At 42.1% G+C, this 18,512-nt stretch overlaps 1 protein-coding gene across 2 annotated transcripts in view; it reads left to right on the top strand.

Moving 5' to 3' along the window:
• Window positions 1-18,512, top strand: part of NAIP (NLR family apoptosis inhibitory protein) — a 49,331-nt gene that overhangs the window by 22,335 nt on the left and 8,484 nt on the right. For both annotated transcript variants that reach the window (XM_055367036.2, XM_031003317.3), the window contains 7 exons: window positions 217-336; window positions 3,244-3,343; window positions 7,089-7,170; window positions 8,172-8,229; window positions 9,094-11,205; window positions 14,944-15,111; window positions 17,888-18,040. In XM_055367036.2, coding sequence (XP_055223011.2) covers window positions 217-336; window positions 3,244-3,343; window positions 7,089-7,170; window positions 8,172-8,229; window positions 9,094-11,205; window positions 14,944-15,111; window positions 17,888-18,040 — 2,793 coding nt within the window. The remainder of the gene's footprint in view (window positions 1-216; window positions 337-3,243; window positions 3,344-7,088; window positions 7,171-8,171; window positions 8,230-9,093; window positions 11,206-14,943; window positions 15,112-17,887; window positions 18,041-18,512) is intronic.

Genomic DNA, 18,512 nt, shown 5'->3' with positions numbered 1-18,512 from the left:
TTTGTCCCTATCTCTTTTTGTCTTTTTTTTCCCCCCGTTTATTTTGAAGCAAACTCTAGACATCATTCCATCTGTAACTGTGAAGGGACAACTTGAACACTGATACTTGCAATATCAAAGTCTACTGGTCTCTTTAATTTGTGCAGCAGCAATAAAGATATAGAAAAAAAAAAAAGACTAAAGCCTGCTGGTCTCACCTTGTGCTTTTTATTCAAGCTTATTGCAATGACAGCATCTTTGCTTACGAAGAACTACGGCTGAACTCTTTTAAGGACTGGCCCCGGGAATCAGCTGCGGGAGTTGCAGCACTGGCCAAAGCAGGTCTTTTCTACACAGGTGAGTCAGTAGGTTGTGCCCACTTGCTTGCTTGACCTTTAATTCCCACATAGACTTTATGCTCCTGGGCTTACGTTTAGCTACACTCAGCAATGTCCACTAGCTTCATAGTTTCTTTTTCTTTTTTTTTCCCCCTTGGAGACAGAGTTGCCCAGGCTGGAATGCAGATCTTGGCTCACCGCAACCTCCACCTCCCGGGTTCAAGAGATTCTCCTTCCTCAGCCTCTGGAGTAGCTGGAACCACAGGCGCCTGCCACCACGCCCAGCTACTTTTTTGTAGTTTTAGTAGAGACAGGGTTTCACCGTGCTAGTCAGAATGCTCTTGATCTCCTGATCTCGTGATCTGCCCGCCTTGGCCTCCCAAATGCTGGGATTACAGGTGTGAGCCATCACGCCAGGCCTCTCTTCAGCATTTCTTATAGATTCGTTTTCTTTTCTTTCTATTTTTTTTGAGGCATGGTCATCCAGGCTGGAGGGCAGTGGCGAGATCATGGCTCACTGCAGCCTCAACCTCCTGGGCTCAAGTAATCCTCCTGCCTTGGCCTCCCAAAATGCTGGGATTACAGGTGTGAGCCACTGCACCTGGCATAGATCTCTTTTCTTTCCTGCATCATAAATCCTCTCCCAGTTTTTTATTCCTCCCTTAGGTGGTAAACCTTCAAATTTGAAACCTTAAGGTCTGGACTAACAATGAATACAAGTATTCTCTTTGTGATAATTATCATGTCTTTTCTTTCTACACATTACTCTCCTCACCTCTTGTCCCCTGACAAAGTGCTCCTAGAAACTGTCACAGGACACTTCTGTTTATATTTCTTTAATCAGAACTTAGTTGGATGGGCCGGGCATGGTGGCTCACGCCTGTAATCCCAGCACTTTGGGAGGCCGAGGTGGGTGAATCACCTGAGGTCAGGAGTTTGAGACCAGCCTGGCCAATATGGTGAAACTCTGTCTCTACTAAAAATACAAAGAATTAGCCAGGCATGGTGGCGGGTGCCTGTAATCCCAGCTACTTGGGAGGCTGAGGCAGGAGAATCGCTTGAACCTGGGATGTGGAGGTTGCGGGGAGTCAAGATCATGCTATTGCACTCCAGCCTGGGCAACAAGAGTGAAACTCTGTCTCAAAAAAAAAAAATAATAATAATAATAATAATTTAGTCAGATGACCATACCTAGCTGTAAGAGGAGCTGGGAAACCTAATCTTTTTCCTGGGTGACAATATGCCCAGCTAAATATTGGGATTTCTATTAGTATGGAAGGATTTGAGATAATAGGAACATGGATAGCAATCTTTGCCACATTCTGCCTGCAGGAGAAAATCAGGAAATTAATTTTCATGATTCCTAAACATGTAGAGCCTTCCACCAGATTGTGGCATTTTCTCTTTAGCTGCTGGTCATTAGGAAGCACCTCTGCAATCTATAAATGATGGGCTGGTTCCTGTCAGCTAAATCTCTGCCTGAAATACAAGATGATCAGGGAAAGGTTCCTAGGTACCTTGCTGGTCTTGCTCAAACCGAACACATGCATAAGTTACAGTGGAGGTTAATGCAGATCTTTAACTGAGAGATCAAGTAGCTGTCACAAATACCATAGAGCAACACAGAGTAGCAGAATATAGTTGTCACTCTACCTAACAGACATGTGCCATTGGAAAAAAAAAATCTGACTGCCTCACAATCTTAAGCCTTTGGAAAGAGTGTTTGCCATTTCTCCCTACTCTACTGTGTCTTCCTCTTGTCAGCCTTCCGCAAGACCCCTCTGACCGGTGTGCTCCCCCTCTTCCTTTCCAATCTTCCACCACTCCACACAAATCTTAATCATCTCTGACTCTTTTCAGATCTTGCAAGCTCTAGGATCTCATATTTCTGGGAAGCTTTCCTCTGCCCCAGCTTTCCCAGAGTGGAAGGAAGGTGAGAAATGCTCTGTTTCTAGTTTGATCCTTTTGCAGAGCTAAATACCAATTTCTTTCCAAAGAAATATAATTTCACAAAGAGACTTAATCCTATTTCTGGTGTAATAAACCTGGCAATAATGTGGTAAGAGGCAATTAATTCTTCATGCATTCACTTACATAAGGGCTGCTAGATTTGCTGGTATTTTTTTTTCCTTGAGCTCTAAATATATTCTTTCTGATTCATTCATTAAACGAATACTAATTGAGTGCCACATGAGTGTCACTCAATTAGGTTTTCTAATTGAGACCTTTTGAGACCAATTCTAATTGAGCACTTTTCTAGGTTCATGTCATTCATTAGTGAGCAAAAACCTCTACTCTCATAGAGCTTATTTTTATTTTTATTTTTATTTTTTGAGACAGAGTTTCACTCTTGTCGCCCAGGCTGGAGTGCAATGGCGCTATCTTGGTTCACTGCAACTTCCGTCTCCTGGGTTCAAGCGATTCTTGTGCCTCAGCCTCCCGAGTAGCTGGCATTACAGGCATGTGCCACCACGCCCAGCTAATTTTTGTATTTTTAGTAGAGACAGGGTTTCACCGTGTTGGCCAGGCTGGTCTCAGACTCCTGACCTCAGGAGATCCGCTGGCCTTGGCCTCCCAAAGTGCTGGGATTACAGGCATGAGCCACTGCGCCCAGCCCCCTCATGGAGCTTCAATTCCAGATTCTGGTTGCCAATCTGTTTGTTGATCAAAGGAGAATGGGGCAGAGGGATGGTGCGCATCGAAGTGCATGGTGTGTAGGAGCATTCAATGACTACTTGCCAGTTACCCCATTGGTGGACAGAGTCTTATATAGAAAATCGCCTCACTGGTAACCAACTTCTGACTGTCACAAAACCCAATTGGAGACTGAATAGGCTTTCACTATTACAGGTCTGGTGGTTATTATCTGCATGTTAATGGACAGATGCCCACACCAGTGGCACTGATCAAGTTTCCTTACTTTTAGGTATAAAGGACATCGTCCAGTGCTTTTCCTGTGGAGGGTGTTTAGAGAAATGGCAGGAAGGTGATGACCCATTAGACGATCACACCAGATGTTTTCCCAAGTGAGTGGAATGAATGTTAACCATCTACAACTTTGGATGCACTTCAACAGTTTTTTCTTTTTCCTCATTTCCTGCCTTATTTTATCTTTAGATTGAGTCTTTATCCACTCCTCTGATTCAGGCTATGAAAGATGAGTCTTCATGTCCTTCATCTCTTTGCTCCATGACCCCCTTCCTGTACTAGCCTTCGCCTCTTTATAGTTATGGCATAGTTTTGGCTAGATTCATATATTCACATTACATGTTTACATTATCATGACTATACAAATGCTATGTGGAGCTGAAGCTTGTGGTAAATTTTTATTTATTTTCCCTTCCTGTATATCCTTTTATTTTTTTAGGAAGTGATAACTGTCCTGTTGGTATGTTAGCTTATTTTTTTTTTCCTGGGGTAAAATTGGCGTAGTAACCATTTTATTTATTTATTTATTATTTTTTGTGACAGGTTCTCTCTCTTGCCCAGGTTGGAGTGCAGTGGTGCAATCATGGCTCACTGCAGCCTTGACCTCTCTGGCTCAAGCAATCTTCCTTGCTCAGCCTCCCAAGTAGCTGGGACTACAGGCACATGTCTCCACACCCAGCTAATTTTTTTTTTTTTTCAAGAGACAGGGTCTCTCTATGTTGCCCAGGCTGGTCTCAGACTTCTAGGCTCAAGCAGTCTTCCCATCCTGGCTTCCCAAAGTGCTGGGATTATAGGCGTGAGCCACCATGCACAGCAATTAAACCATTTTAGAGTACACAATTCTGTGGCATTTATTATAGTACATTCACAATGTTGTGCAACCACCCCCTCTATCTAGTTCCAAAACACTTTCATCGCCCCCAAAGAAAACTCTGTATCCATCAAGCAGGCCCCCCTCCTCTCTCCACCCCACTCCATGCCCAGCCCCTGGGATACACCAACCTAATTGGTGTCTATGGATTTATTTGTTCTGACTATTTCCTCTAAATGGAAGCATACAGTTTGACCTTTTGCATTTGGATTCTTTCACTTGGCATATTGTTTTGAAGTTTATCCATGTTGTAGCTTGCATAAGTACTTCCTTCCTTTTGAGACCAAGTAATATTCCATATGGATACACTGCATTTTATTTATCCATTCATCTATTTGTAGATATTTGGGTTGTTTCTACCTTTCGGCTACCATGAGTAATACCGATAGGAACATTTGGGTACAGGTACCTGATGAAGCATGTAACTGTATTCAAGTCTCTGGGGCATATACCTAACAACGATATTGCTAGCTATATAGTAATTCTATGTTTTTACTTTTTTTTTTTTTTCACACAGAGTCTCACTCTGTCACTCAGGCTGGAGTGCAGCGGTGCGATCTCAGCTCACTGCAACCTCCGCCTCCCAGGTTCAAGCGATTTTCCTGCCTCAGTCTCCTGAGTAGCTGGGATTACAGGTGTCTGCCACCACGCCCGGCTAATTTTTTGTATTTTTAGGGTTTCACCATGTTGGCTAGGCTGGTCTCAAACTCCTGACCTCAAGTGATCCACCTGGCCTGGCCTCCCAAAGTGCTGGAATTACAAGCGTGAGCCACAGTGCCTGGCCTGTTTTAACTTTTTGAGGAAATGCTAAACTGTTTTTTCCACAGTGCTTGCACCATTTTAAATTCCCACCAACAACGTTGTGCAACCACCCCCTCTATCTAGTTCCAAAACACTTTCATCGCCCCCAAAGGAAACTCTGTATCCATTAAGCAGGCCCTCCTTCTCTCTCCACCCCACTCCATGCCCAGCCCCTGGGATACACCAACCTAATTGGTGTCTATGGATTTATTTGTTCTGACTATTTCCTCTAAATGGAAGCATACAGTTTGACCAACAATGTATGAGGTTTCCCATTTCTCATCAACACTTTTCTGTTTTTAAAAAAATTATAGCCATCTGCTTAATTTTTTTTTTTTTTTTTTTTTTTGAGATGGAGTCTCACTTTGTTGCCCAGGCTGGAGTGCAATGGCATGATCTCACTCACTGCAACCTCCGCCTCCTGGGTTCACACCATTCTCCTGCCTCAGCCTCCCGAGTAGCTGGGACTACAGGCACCCGCCATCACGCCCGGCTAATTTATTATTTATTTATTTTTTTAGTAGAGACGGGGTTTCACCGTGTTAGCCAGGATGGTCTCCATCTCCTGACCTCGTGATCCACCCACCTCGGCCTCCCAAAGTGCTCTGATTACAGGCGTGAGCCACCGCGCCCGGCCAGCCATCTGCTTAATTTTTATGTACATTGCTTATTTTTGTTTCTTGAGATAAAATTCATGTATTAATAATTTTATTTATTTATTTAAATGAAATAAATGAAGACGAACACCAGCTCATCTTCAAATTATCCCAAATGTTGAAATCTCCACTGAAGTCATTCAGACCTACCAGGTATCTCATCATTTTCATTTCTTGAAAGAGTCATCATTTTTTTTTTTTCTTTTTCTTTTTTTTTTTGAGACGGAGTCTGGCTCTGTCACCCAGGCTGGAGTGCAGTGGCATGATCTCGGCTCACTGCAGACTCTGCCTCCCAAGTTCAAGCAATTCTTCCTGCCTCAGCATCCCAAGTAGCTGGGACTACAGGCATGCACAACTATGCCTGGCTAATTTTTGTATTTTTAATAGAGATGGAGTTTTGCCACGTTGGCCAGGCTAGTTTCAAACTCCTGACCTCAGGTGATCCGCCTGCCTCAGCCTCCCAAAGTGCTGGTATTACAGGCGTGAGCCACTGCGGCTGGTCCATTTTCATCTTGGAGGAGTCATCCATCATTTTCACCTTCTTGAATGAGTTTCCCTGGAAGTCTTCTGGCCTGCTGGATTATGAACAACTTGTCCTATAATCATCCTGGGATCCAGGGATCTTTCTTCATAGGCATCCTGGAGATTATCTCCTCTGTTGTATCTCCTGGATCTAATGTCATCCTGGTCTCAAACTTCTGGCCTCAAGTGATCTGCCCGCCTCGGCCTCCCAAAGTGCTCGGATTTTGGGTGTGAACCACCGCACTCACTGTTTTTTTTCTTTTTTTAATAAATTTTTATCTGAAATTATTTAGATTTGCAGAAAAAGTGCAAAGTAATACAAAGAGTTCCTATATATTGCCATACCCAATTTACCCTAATGCTAACATCTTACACTAGCATGATATATTTGTCAAAATCATCAGTGTACCAATTCATATACTGTACATTACTATTTACTAAAATCCAGAGTTTATTTGGATTTCACCAGTTTTTCCACTATGTTGTTTTTTGTTCCAGAATTCATAAATAGAGGGTTTTTTTTTTCCTATTTTTGATTCTTTAAGTTCATTTTTGTTGGTTGCATGGAGTGCCAAATACGCACTCATTCCACCAAATTCCCTTGATATCCTTTACCATTACTTTATAAACCATTTACGTTTCTCTTGCAGAGAGCCACAACCTAAGTGCCTTACCTGATGACACTGACAGAGAGAATCACTGGAAATGATAGTTTTATACTTAATTCTTGTCACTAAAACTCTAATAGTGTTTTTAAAAACCTAATACAAGGCCAGGCCTGGCAGCTCACACCTATCATCCCAGCACTTTGGGATGCCTAGGGAGGAGAATTGCTCAAGGCCAGAAGTTTGAAACCAGAACAGCCTGCGCAACATAGTGAGACCCTGTCTCTGAAAAAACAAAACAAAACAAACAACAACAACAACAAAAATACCTAACACAAATACTTAAATGCATACAACTATTTTTATAACTTTTAACTTTTACACTTAGTTGTCCATTTCTCCAAAATATGAAGTCCTCTGCGGAAGTGATTCCAGACCTTCAGAGCCGTGGTGAACTTTGTGAATTACTGGTAATGAACACCATCATCTTGTCTGTTTTAGCAGCACATGGTCATGTAATTGAAAACTGTTTTGAACAGGAATGTCTCATCATAAATAAGTTAATAAATTCTACAAAAATCTACTAAACATCTATTATGTTCTAGGTACAGATTGGGGAAATCACAATAAACCAGTCAGGCACAATACCTAGCTTCATGAAATGTATAGTCAATCTCTTCTACTTCAAGGCCCAGACTCTCTTAGACTTTGTTGATTAGCATCCAGGCTAAATGGATCCTCTCTGGATCTTCATTTGGAGGGCAATAAGGCTGGATTTGCTACTTGGCCTTTTTAGGGGTTGAGAAGATGTTACTTTAACAAAAGCAAGTGCCCAACAAAATCATAAACCCAGGTAATAGGCTGACCACTTTAAGCTGAGAAATCCTACATAGTTCTCTGGGATATAAGCCACTACTAATTTAATGCACACACATACCACCTTATTTTGAGGCTGTGTGTTAGGTATGTTATGTTTGTCATCCCCCCCCCCCCCCCCCCGCCCAACACACACAAAAACCAACTTGCTATTCACTTGATTCATTTTCTATGTGAATTGAAAAATGGCACTAAAGAAAAAAGTTTGGGGATATAGAAATAGCTTATTTTTTAAGGAAGAAACATAACCTTTCTAAGTACCGGATGTGTAATATTAAAAATGTAGTTAACCAAGGACAGAGGCTGCACCTAATGACTTTTGGAGGATCCTTCTTGCTCAAGACACTATGATTCTCATTACCTGGATAGTATTCACCTATGGATTGTATCATATATGAACCACTGAGGAACACACATTCCTGCAGATGTTTGCAGATTATTAATTGCTTTATATTTGGAGCACCCCTCCCTTCAATCAGCATAAATATTTGAGGGTGGGCTGTGTTTAGAAGATGTTTAGTCTCCAATGATTACAACATGATGCACCACCCTCCTATACAAATTTTGATTTAAGAAAAGATTTTATTTTTCAAAGGAAACCACAAGTGAAAGCAATCTTGAAGATTCAATAGCAGTTGATCATATAGTGCCAGGTAAGAACTTTGAAGTAGCACGTGGGATTATATGTATTTGTAAATATATTTGTATACAGGGCAGTTGCAAAAAAAAGAGTATTTATAATTGTCCAAAGAGCTTCCAAAGAGGAGCAGCATTGCAACAGTGTCATGTATGAGCAAAAGTCAAGATTCTTGTGGCTTCTCCAGAGTGCAGGCAGGACCAAACTGATAGTAGGCAACGTGTCTCAGGTACAAACAAACCAGTCCTTAGAAGCACCAATCAGTAAACTTCTTTCCTGAGATTTTTATTTTTATTCATTTTATTTTATTTTATTTTATTTTATTTGAGACCGGGTCTTACTTTGTCACCCAGGCTGGAATGCAATGACAAGATCATGGCTCACTGCAGTGTCGACCTCCCAGGCTCAAGTGATCCTCCCATCTCAGCCTCCCCAGTAGCTGGGACCACAAGCATGTGCCACCACATCTGGCTAATTTTTGTATTTTTTGTAGAGACAGGGTTTTGCCATGTTGGCCAGGCTGGTCTTGAACTCCTAGGCTCAAGCAATTCGCCTGCCTCGGTCTCCCACAGTGCTGGGATTACAGGCATGAGTCACTTTGCCTGGCCTCTTTCCTGAGATGCATGGTGCTTATGATAAGCACACATTATGTCTAGGTCCCTGCTTCAAGTGTGGCACTTTGGACACATGCTTCCCACATTCTGATTTTGTGCCAAAACCTATGAGATGATCGCAATGTGGGAATCATGGATGGCTGTGGAAAATCCTAACACATTCGTAGTAGACAGGCAGAATCATGGAATGAAAAGGGCATGGTGTTCAGACTGAGGGAGATGTGACTATGAATCCCTGTTGTGCCCCCCTTTCTTTCTCTCCACAGAAATGGCACAGGGTGAAGCCCGGTGGTTTCAAGAGGCAAAGAATCTGAATGAGCAGCTGAGAGCAGCTTATACCAGCACCAGTTTCCGCCACATGTCTTTGCTTGATATCTCTTCCGATCTGGCCACGGACCACTTGCTGGGCTGTGATCTGTCTATTGCTTCAAAACACATCAGCAAACCTGTGCAAGAACCTCTGGTGCTGCCTGAGGTCTTTGCCAACTTGAACTCTGTCATGTGTGTGGAGGGTGAAGCTGGAAGTGGAAAGACGGTCCTCCTGAAGAAAATAGCTTTTCTGTGGGCATCTGGATGCTGTCCCCTGTTAAACAGGTTCCAGCTGGTTTTCTACCTCTCCCTTAGTTCCACCAGACCAGACGAGGGGCTGGCCAGTATCATCTGTGACCAGCTCCTAGAGAAAGAAGGATCTGTTACTGAAATGTGCATGAGGAACATCATCCAGCAGTTAAAGAATCAGGTCTTATTCCTTTTAGATGACTACAAAGAAATATGTTCAATCCCTCAAGTCATAGGAAAACTGATTCAAAAAAACCACTTGTCCCGGACCTGCCTATTGATTGCTGTCCGTACAGACAGGGCCAGGGACATCCGCCGATACCTAGAGACGATTCTAGAGATCAAAGCATTTCCCTTTTATAATACTGTCTGTATATTACGGAAGCTCTTTTCACATAATATGACTCGTCTGCAAAAGTTTATGGTTTACTTTGGAAAGAACCAAAGTTTGCAGAAGATACAGAAAACTCCTCTCTTTGTGGCGGCGATCTGTGCTCATTGGTTTCAGTATCCTTTTGACCCATCCTTTGATGATGTGGCTGTTTTCAAGTCCTATATGGAACGCCTTTCCTTAAGGAACAAAGCGACAGCTGAAATTCTCAAAGCAACTGTGTCCTCCTGTGGTGAGCTGGCCTTGAAAGGGTTTTTTTCATGTTGCTTTAAGTTTAATGATGATGATCTCGCAGAAGCAGGGGTTGATGAAGATGAAGATCTAACCATGTGCTTGATGAGCAAATTTACAGCCCAGAGACTAAGACCATTCTACCGGTTTTTAAGTCCTGCCTTCCAAGAATTTCTTGCGGGGATGAGGCTGATTGAACTCCTGGATTCAGATAGGCAGGAACATCAAGATTTGGGACTGTATCATTTGAAACAAATCAACTCACCCATGATGACTGTAAGCGCCTACAACAATTTTTTGAACTATGTCTCCAGCCTCCCTTCAACAAAAGCAGGGCCCAAAATTGTGTCTCATTTGCTCCATTTAGTGGATAACAAAGAGTCATTGGAGAATATATCTGAAAATGATGACTACTTAAAGCACCAGCCAGAAATTTCACTGCAGATGCAGTTACTTAGGGGATTGCGGCAAATTTGTCCACAAGCTTACTTTTCAATGGTTTCAGAACATTTACTGGTTCTTGCCCTGAAAATTGCTTATCAAAGCAACATTGTTGCTGCGTGTTCTCCATTTGTTTTGCAGTTCCTTCAAGGGAGAACACTGACTTTGGGTGCACTTAACTTACAGTACTTTTTCGACCACCCAGAAAGCTTGTCATTGTTGAGGAGCATCCATTTCTCAATACGAGGAAATAAGACATCACCCAGAGCACATGTTTCAATTCTGGAAACATGTTTTGACAAATCACAGGTGCCAACTATAGATCAGGACTATGCTTCTGCCTTTGAACCTATGAATGAATGGGAGCGAAATTTAGCTGAAAAAGAGGATAATGTAAAGAGCTATATGGATATGCAGCGCAGGGCATCACCAGACCTTAGTACTGGCTATTGGAAACTTTCTCCAAAGCAGTACAAGATTCCCTGTCTAGAAGTCAATGTGAATGATATTGATGTTGTAGGCCAGGATATGCTTGAGATTCTAATGACAGTTTTCTCAGCTTCACAGCGCATCGAACTCCATTTAAACCACAGCAGAGGCTTTATAGAAAGCATCCGCCCAGCTCTTGAGCTGTCTAAGGCCTCTGTCACCAAGTGCTCCATAAGCAAGTTGGAACTCAGCGCAGCCGAACAGGAACTGCTTCTCACCCTGCCTTCCCTGGAATCTCTTGAAGTCTCAGGGACAATCCAGTCACAAGGTATACCTGTATATATTTTGGATGACTATTCTGATGTATAATTTCTTTTTCTTACTTTAAGTGGTTGAAAACTTCTGAGGCCATGAAAGCAGGCATGCTCATTGATAGAACAGATATAAAATAAACCTTCACTAATATTTTTTTGACAGTAGCATGAATTAGTGAAAAGTCCTTGAATAATAGAATGGTTTTCAAATAACTCAGATAAAATGAATAAAATATTTATATTAAATTATTGAAGGTTCTTAATAAAGACATGAATTATCTGTTATTAGTAAAAGAATTAGCTATATGTAAGATGATGCTTAGAAATTACCTTCACCCTAGCTGCCTAAAGGAAGAAAGGCCTGTAGTCCCTGGGAAATAAATAAATTAATGGGAAATAATATCTTCATCTATTTGTGTCTTAACTCCTGTAAGCACTATTTGAGTTTTCAGTGTAGACTTAACCCATCTTTCATTAAATTTATTCCTAGATACTCATCTTTTGAAAGTATTGTAAATGTCATTAAAAATATTTTTTCATTTTCTAACTGTTGCTAGTATTGCTTTGGTCTTAAGCAGTTTGACTGTTATATGCCTAGGTGTGCTTTGCTTTGTATGTATCTTGCTTGAGGTGCACTGAACTTTTTTGGGATGTGTGGGTTGACATTTACCAAATTTAGAAAATTTTTCATCTTTTTTCAAGTACTTTTTTATTATGGTAAAATACATGTAACAAAACTTACATTTTAATCATTTTAAGTGTACAACTCAGTGGCATTAAGCATTCACTATGTTGTACAACCATCACCACTATCCATCTACAGAACCTTTTCATCATCCCAATTAAACAATAAATTGGGCCGGGCGCGGTGGCTCACGCCTGTAATCCCAGCACTTTGGGAGGCTGAAAAGGGTGGATCGCCAGAGCTCAGGAGTTTGAGACCACCCTGGGCAACATGGTGAAACCACGTCTCTACTAAAATACAAAAAATTAGCTGGGTGTGGTGGCATGCATCTGTAGTCCCAGCTATTCGGGAGGCTGAGGCATGAGAATCACTTAAGCCTGGGAGGCAGAGGTTGCAGTGAGCCCAGATCATGCCACTGCACTCCAGCTTGGGCTACCGAGTGAGACTCCATCTCAAACAAAAAAAAAAAAAAAAAAAAAAAAAATCTTCCCTCCCACCAGCCCCTGATAACTTCTCTTCTATTTTCTGTCTCTATGAATTTGCCTCTTCTAGATATTGTTTATAAGCATCATCACTTGTCTGGCTTATTTCACTTTGCATACTGTTCAAGGTACATCATGTTGTAGCCTATATTGGAATTTCATTCCTTCACATGTACTCCATAAATATGTACAATTATTATGTATCAACTTTGAAAAGGAACTTCATCCTTTTTATAGCTAATATTCCATGGTATGTATATAGTACATTTTGTTTATCCATTCTGCTGCTGAGAGACACTTGGGTTGTTTCTACCTTCTGGCTATCATAAATAATGCTGCAATGAACACTGGCATTATAAGTATCGGTTTAAGTTCTTGCTTTTAATCATTTTGGGTATATACCTAGAAGCAGAATTGCTGATTCATATGGTAGTTCTATGTTTAACTTTTTGAGGAACTTGCACAGTAGCTGCACCATCTTACATTCCCACTATCCATGTACAAAGGTTCCAATTACTCCACATCCTCTTCAGCACTTGTTAATTTTTGTTTTTGTTTTTGTGGAGACAGAGTCTAATTCTGTCACCCAGGCTGGAGTGCAGTGGCGAGATCTTGGCTCACTGCAACCTCCACCTCTCAGGTTCAAGCAATTCTCCTGTCTCAGCCTCCTGAGTAGCTGGGACTACAGGTGTGCACCACCATACCTGGCTAACTTTTGTATTTTTAGTAGAGATGGGGTTTTGCCATGTTGCCCAAGCCGGTCTCGAACTCCTGAGCTCAGGCAGTCCAGCCACCTTGGCCTCCCGAAGTGCTAGGATTACAGGCATGAGCCACAGTGCCCGACCTGTTTTTGTTTTCATTGTTGTTTTTCAGACAGTGTCTCGCTCTATTGCCCAAGCTGGAATGCTGTGGTGCAATCATGGCTCACTGCAGCCTCAACCTCTTGAGCTCAGGTGATCCTCCTGCCTCAGCCTCCTGAGTAGCTGAGACTACCAGCATGCACCACCGTGCCTGGATAACTTTTTATTTTTTTGTAGAGACAGATTCTTGCTTTGTTGCCTAGTCTGGTCTTTTTTCTTTTTCTTTCTTTTTTTTTTGAGATGGAGCCTCGCTCTGTCCCCCAGGCTGGAGTGCAGTGGCGCAATCTCGGCTCACTGCAAGCTCTGCCTCCTGGGTTCACGCCATTCTCCTGCCTCAGCCTCCCAAGTAGCTGGGATTACAAGCTCCCGCCACCACGCCCAGCTAATTTTTGTATTTTTAGTAGAGATGGGGTTTCACCATGTTGGCCAGGCTGGTCTTGAACTCCCGACCTCAGGTGATCCACCCGCCTCGGCCTCCCAAAGTGCTGGGATTACAGGCATGAGCCACCATGCCTGGCCCCTAGTCTGGTCTTGAACTCCTGGGCTCAAATGATCCACCCACCTTGGCCTTCCAAAGTGCTGGGATTACAGGCATGAGCCACCTCACCCAGCCCATTTTGTTTTGTGATGATTATCATAAAGCCATTCTAGTAGTTGTGAAGTGGTATCTCATTGTGGTTTTGATTTGCATTTCTCTAATGCAAATCATGAAAATGATGTTAAGTATCTTTTCACTTTTTGAAAAAATATCTGTTTGCTCACTTAAAAATTGTTGTTGTTTTTGTTGCATTGTAAGAGTTATTTGTATATTCTGGATTTCAACCTGTTATCAGATACACAGTTTGAAAATGTTTTTCCCATTCCATAGGTTGTCATTTTACTTTATTTATAATGTCCTTTGTGCACGAAAGTTTTAAATTTTGACGAAGTCCAATTTATCTGTTTTTTCTTTTATTGCTGGTCCTTTTGGTGTCCTATCTAAGAATCCATTGCCAAATCCAAGGTCATGAAGATTAACTCCTATGTTTTTTTCTAAGAGTTGTGTGATTTCAGCTTTTATATTTAGGTTGTTGATCCATTTTGAGTTGATTTTTTTTTACATGGTGAGGGATAGGAATCCAACTTCATTCTTTCGCATGTGCAAATCCAGTTGTCCCCAACCGTTTGTTGAAGAGATGCTATATTTCTTTTTCTTTTCTTTTTTTTGAGACGGAGTCTCACACTGTAGCCTGGGCTGGAGTGCAATGGCGCGATCTTGGCTCACTGCAACCTCCGTCTCCCAGGTTTATGTGATTCTCCTGCCTCAGCCTCCTGAGTAGCTGGGATTACAGATGCACACCACCACACCCAGCTGATTTTTTTTGTATTTTTAGTAGAGACGGGGTTTCACTATCTTGGCCAGACTGGTCTCAAACTCCTGACCTCGTGATCCGCCCGCCTCAGCCTCCCAAAGTGCTGGGATTACAGGCGTGAGCCACCGCGCCTGGCCGAGATGCTATATTTCTTTTTGTGAGTCTGAAGAGTAGCACAGGGCTTCCCATACAGTGCATAAGCTGCAAACAGCAATATCTTCATATATGTATTCTTTTTTTTTTTTAAAAAAGAATGTTTTATGGTATGTGGAAGGTTTGCATGTGAAAATAGCTGGATGAATCAAAATGACAGTTTTAAAATGTCCATTCAGAACTCTTTAGATTAATAATGAGAAACTGTGCTGCTTTCCAGACCAAATCTTTCCTAATCTGGATAAGTTCCTGTGCCTGAAAGAACTGTCTGTGGATCTGGAGGGCAATATAAATGTTTTTTCAGTCATTCCTGAAGAATTTCCGAACTTCCACCATATGGAGAAATTATTGATCCAAATTTCAGCTGAGTATGATCCTTCCAAACTAGGTAAGGATGGCACTTTAATATACTTGTTTTTACATAAGTTGGAAAAGCTACTTGGCCAATAATTTATTTAAGAGTTAAAGTGCCTGTGGTTCTAAGGGTGTAGCCTGTATCCATGGTAAATTGTGAGGAATAGCACTCTTTCTCATTAAGAAAGCAGAGTGCTGTTTGTAATTACTGAGCCTTTACCACACACTAGGAAGTATCCTAAGCACTTCACAAATATGAACTCAGTCTTCATACCCACTCTATGAAGTAAAGTACTATTATTATTATTATTATTATTTTTTTTTTTTTTTGAGACAGAGTCTCGCTCTGTCACCCAGGCTGGAGTGCAGTGGCACGATCTCGGCTCACTGCAAGCTCCTCCTCCCAGGTTCACCATTCTCCTGCCTCAGCCTCCCAAGTAGCTGGGACTACAGGCGCCTGCCACCATGCCCAGCTAATTTTTTGTATTTTTAGTAGAGACGGCGTTTCACCATGTTAGCCAGGATGGTCTCGATCTCCTGACTTCATGATCTTCCCGCCTCGGCCTCCCAAAGTGCTGGGATTACAGGCATGAGCCACCGTGCCTGGCCGAAATAAAGTACTATTATTAATGCTATTTTGTAGCTGGGAAAACTGAGACATAAAGAGATAAAGTAATTCGTAATATCCAGCTAAGGAAATGTATATCTGTGACTCAAATACAGGAATTTTGACTCCAAAATCTGAGTTCTTAATCCCTAATATAGGCCGGGCCTGGTGGCTCACGCCTGTAATCCCAGCACTTTGGGAGGCCGAGAAGGGCAGATCACCTGAGGTCAGGAGTTCGAGACCAGCCTGACCAACATGGTGAAACCCCGTCTCTACTAAAAATGCAAAAATTAGCTGGCATGGTGGCATATGCCTGTAATCCCAGCTACTTGAGAGGCTGAAGCAGGAGAATTACCTGAACCCGGGAGGCAGAGATTGCAATGTGAGCCGAGATCACGCCATCGTACTCCAGCCTGGGGAACAAGAGTGAAACTCCATGGGGAACAAGAGCAAAACTCCATCTCAGAAAAAAAAAAAAAAAAAAAAAGAAATCCCTAATATAATGTTGCCACTCCAAAATAATTTGTAGGGTTATTTTATTTTGTTTTTGGTTAGGCTGGTCTTACATTGCAACTTACAGATCTGGCAGCTCAGCAGGAAGGAAATCTGCTAATCCGTAGTCATTGGAAGTATTTCCCTGTTTCTCACCAGCCTATCCTAATAGTTCATGGAAAATGGTGCAGCCATCTTTCTTAAATACATCATTTAGCTAAATGACTTAGGCACCATCATTCCTTAACTTAGTAAACACTGAACGCTAAAGATTGAAGAAATATACAACTCTATGGAATTGACATAAAGAGTTGCATGCAAAAGCTTCATTGTTGGCCAGGCACAGTGACTCACACCTGTAATCTTAGCACTTTGGGTGGCCGAGGCGGGAGGATCGCCTGAGAGCAGGAGTTCAGCACCAGGCTGGGCAATATAGCAAGACATCATCTCTACTAAAAAAATAAAAAATTAGCCAAGTATGATGGTGTGCACCTATAGTCCCTAGCTACTCAGGAGGCTGGTAGGATCACTTGAGTCCAGAAGTTCAAGCTTGCAATAAGCTATGATCATGCCACTGCACTCCAGCCTAGGTGATAGAGCAAGACCCTGTCTCAAAAAAAAAATATATATATGTGTGTGTGTGTGTGTGTGTGTGTGTGTGTGTGTGTGTATACATATATACACCGAAGCTGGAGGTGGTAGTTATATTTGTCAGCAAATTTTGCAACAAATTTAGGTTTTGCTTCAGAGTTGTCATTCCTTTTATGTTTCTTTTTTTTTTTTTGAGACAGAGTCTCAATCTGTCACCCAGGCTGGAGTGCAGTGGCACCGTGTCGGCTCACTGCAACCTCCGTCTCCTGGGTTCAAGCAATTCTCCTGCCTCACACTCCCAAGTAGCTGGGATTACAGGCACCCACCACCACGCCCGGCTAATTTTTTAATATTTTTAGTAGAGACGGGGTTTCACCATGTTGGCCAGGCCAGTCTCAAACTCCTGACCTCAGGTGATCCGCCCACCTCAGCCTCCCAAAGTACTAGGATTACAGGCGTGAGCCACTATGCCCAGCTGTTTCTTTGTATAGTATTTTTTTTTTTTTTTTTTTTTGAGATGCAGTCTTGCTCTGTTGCCCAGGCTGGAGTTTGGTGGCGCAATATCCACTCACTGCAACCTCTGCCTCCTGGGTTCAAGCGATTCTCCTGCCTCGGCCTCCTGAGTAGCTGGGATTACAGCTGCCTGCCACCCACGCCTGGCAAATGTTTGTATTTTTAGTAGAGACAGGGTTTCACCATGTTGGCCAGGCTGGTCTCGAGCTCCTGAGCTCAGATGATCCACCCGCCTCGGCCTCCCAAAGTGCTGGGATTACAGGCATGAGCCACAGCACCTGGCCTCTTTGTATTCTTATTGTGTAAATGTCATGTACAAACTTGGAGTTATTAGATGTTAAAGCTGAAGGTGATGATACTGAGTCAATGCCTGTATTTTATAGAAGAGAAAACTGTTACCCAGAGAGGGTCAGTAATGTGTCAAAATTCACATTACTTGCTAGTTGCAGAACCTGAACCCAAGCCCAGTGACCTGATTCTTAGATCATGACATCGTGGTACCTGGTTTTAATTAAGTATTATTGAAACAAAATAATAAACTACTTGGCTAATTTTGATAGAAATTTGCAGTATTTTCTAATTTCTGAAAATCCTTGATCTTTTACAGTAAAATTAATTCAAAATTCTCCAAACCTTCATGTTTTCCATCTGAAGTGTAACTTCTTTTCGGATTTTGAGTCTCTCATGACTATACTTGTTTCCTGTAAGAAACTCACAGAAATTAAGTTTTTGGATTCATTTTTTCAAGCCGTCCCATTTGGTAAGAGTTATAATATTACAATTGTGGTTTAAAATGTTTCTATGGACACAGAGTCATATTAAGCACTCTTTAAAAAGGGCCATATTCTGAGGCTGGGTGTGGTGGCTCATGCCTGTAATCCCAGCACTTTGGGAAGCTGAGGCAGGAGGCTTGCTTGAGGTCAGGGGTTTGAGACCAGTCTGGGCAACATAACAAGCCCTCCACCTCTAAAAAGCTTTAAAAAAATCAGTCGGGCACAGTGGTAACTATAGTCCCAGCTACTAGGGAAGCTAAGGCAGGAAGATTACTTGAGCCCAGAAGGTTGAAGCTGCAGCGAGCTGTGATGGTATCACTGCACTCCAGCCTGGGTGACACAGACCTTGTCTCTTTAAAAAAAGAAAGAAAGAAAAGAAAAATTGTTTCTCAAATAATAAAGTATATGTGTTTCTAGAATTTTTTTACCTTTACGCTCAGTTGGATTTGAAATTTCTAG

Source organism: Gorilla gorilla, chromosome 19 (genome assembly GCF_029281585.2).
Source record: "Gorilla gorilla gorilla isolate KB3781 chromosome 19, NHGRI_mGorGor1-v2.1_pri, whole genome shotgun sequence".
Lineage (NCBI taxonomy): Eukaryota > Metazoa > Chordata > Mammalia > Primates > Hominidae > Gorilla > Gorilla gorilla.
Note: the sequence above shows the minus strand (reverse complement) of the source record. Positions and strands in the feature narration are given on the sequence as shown.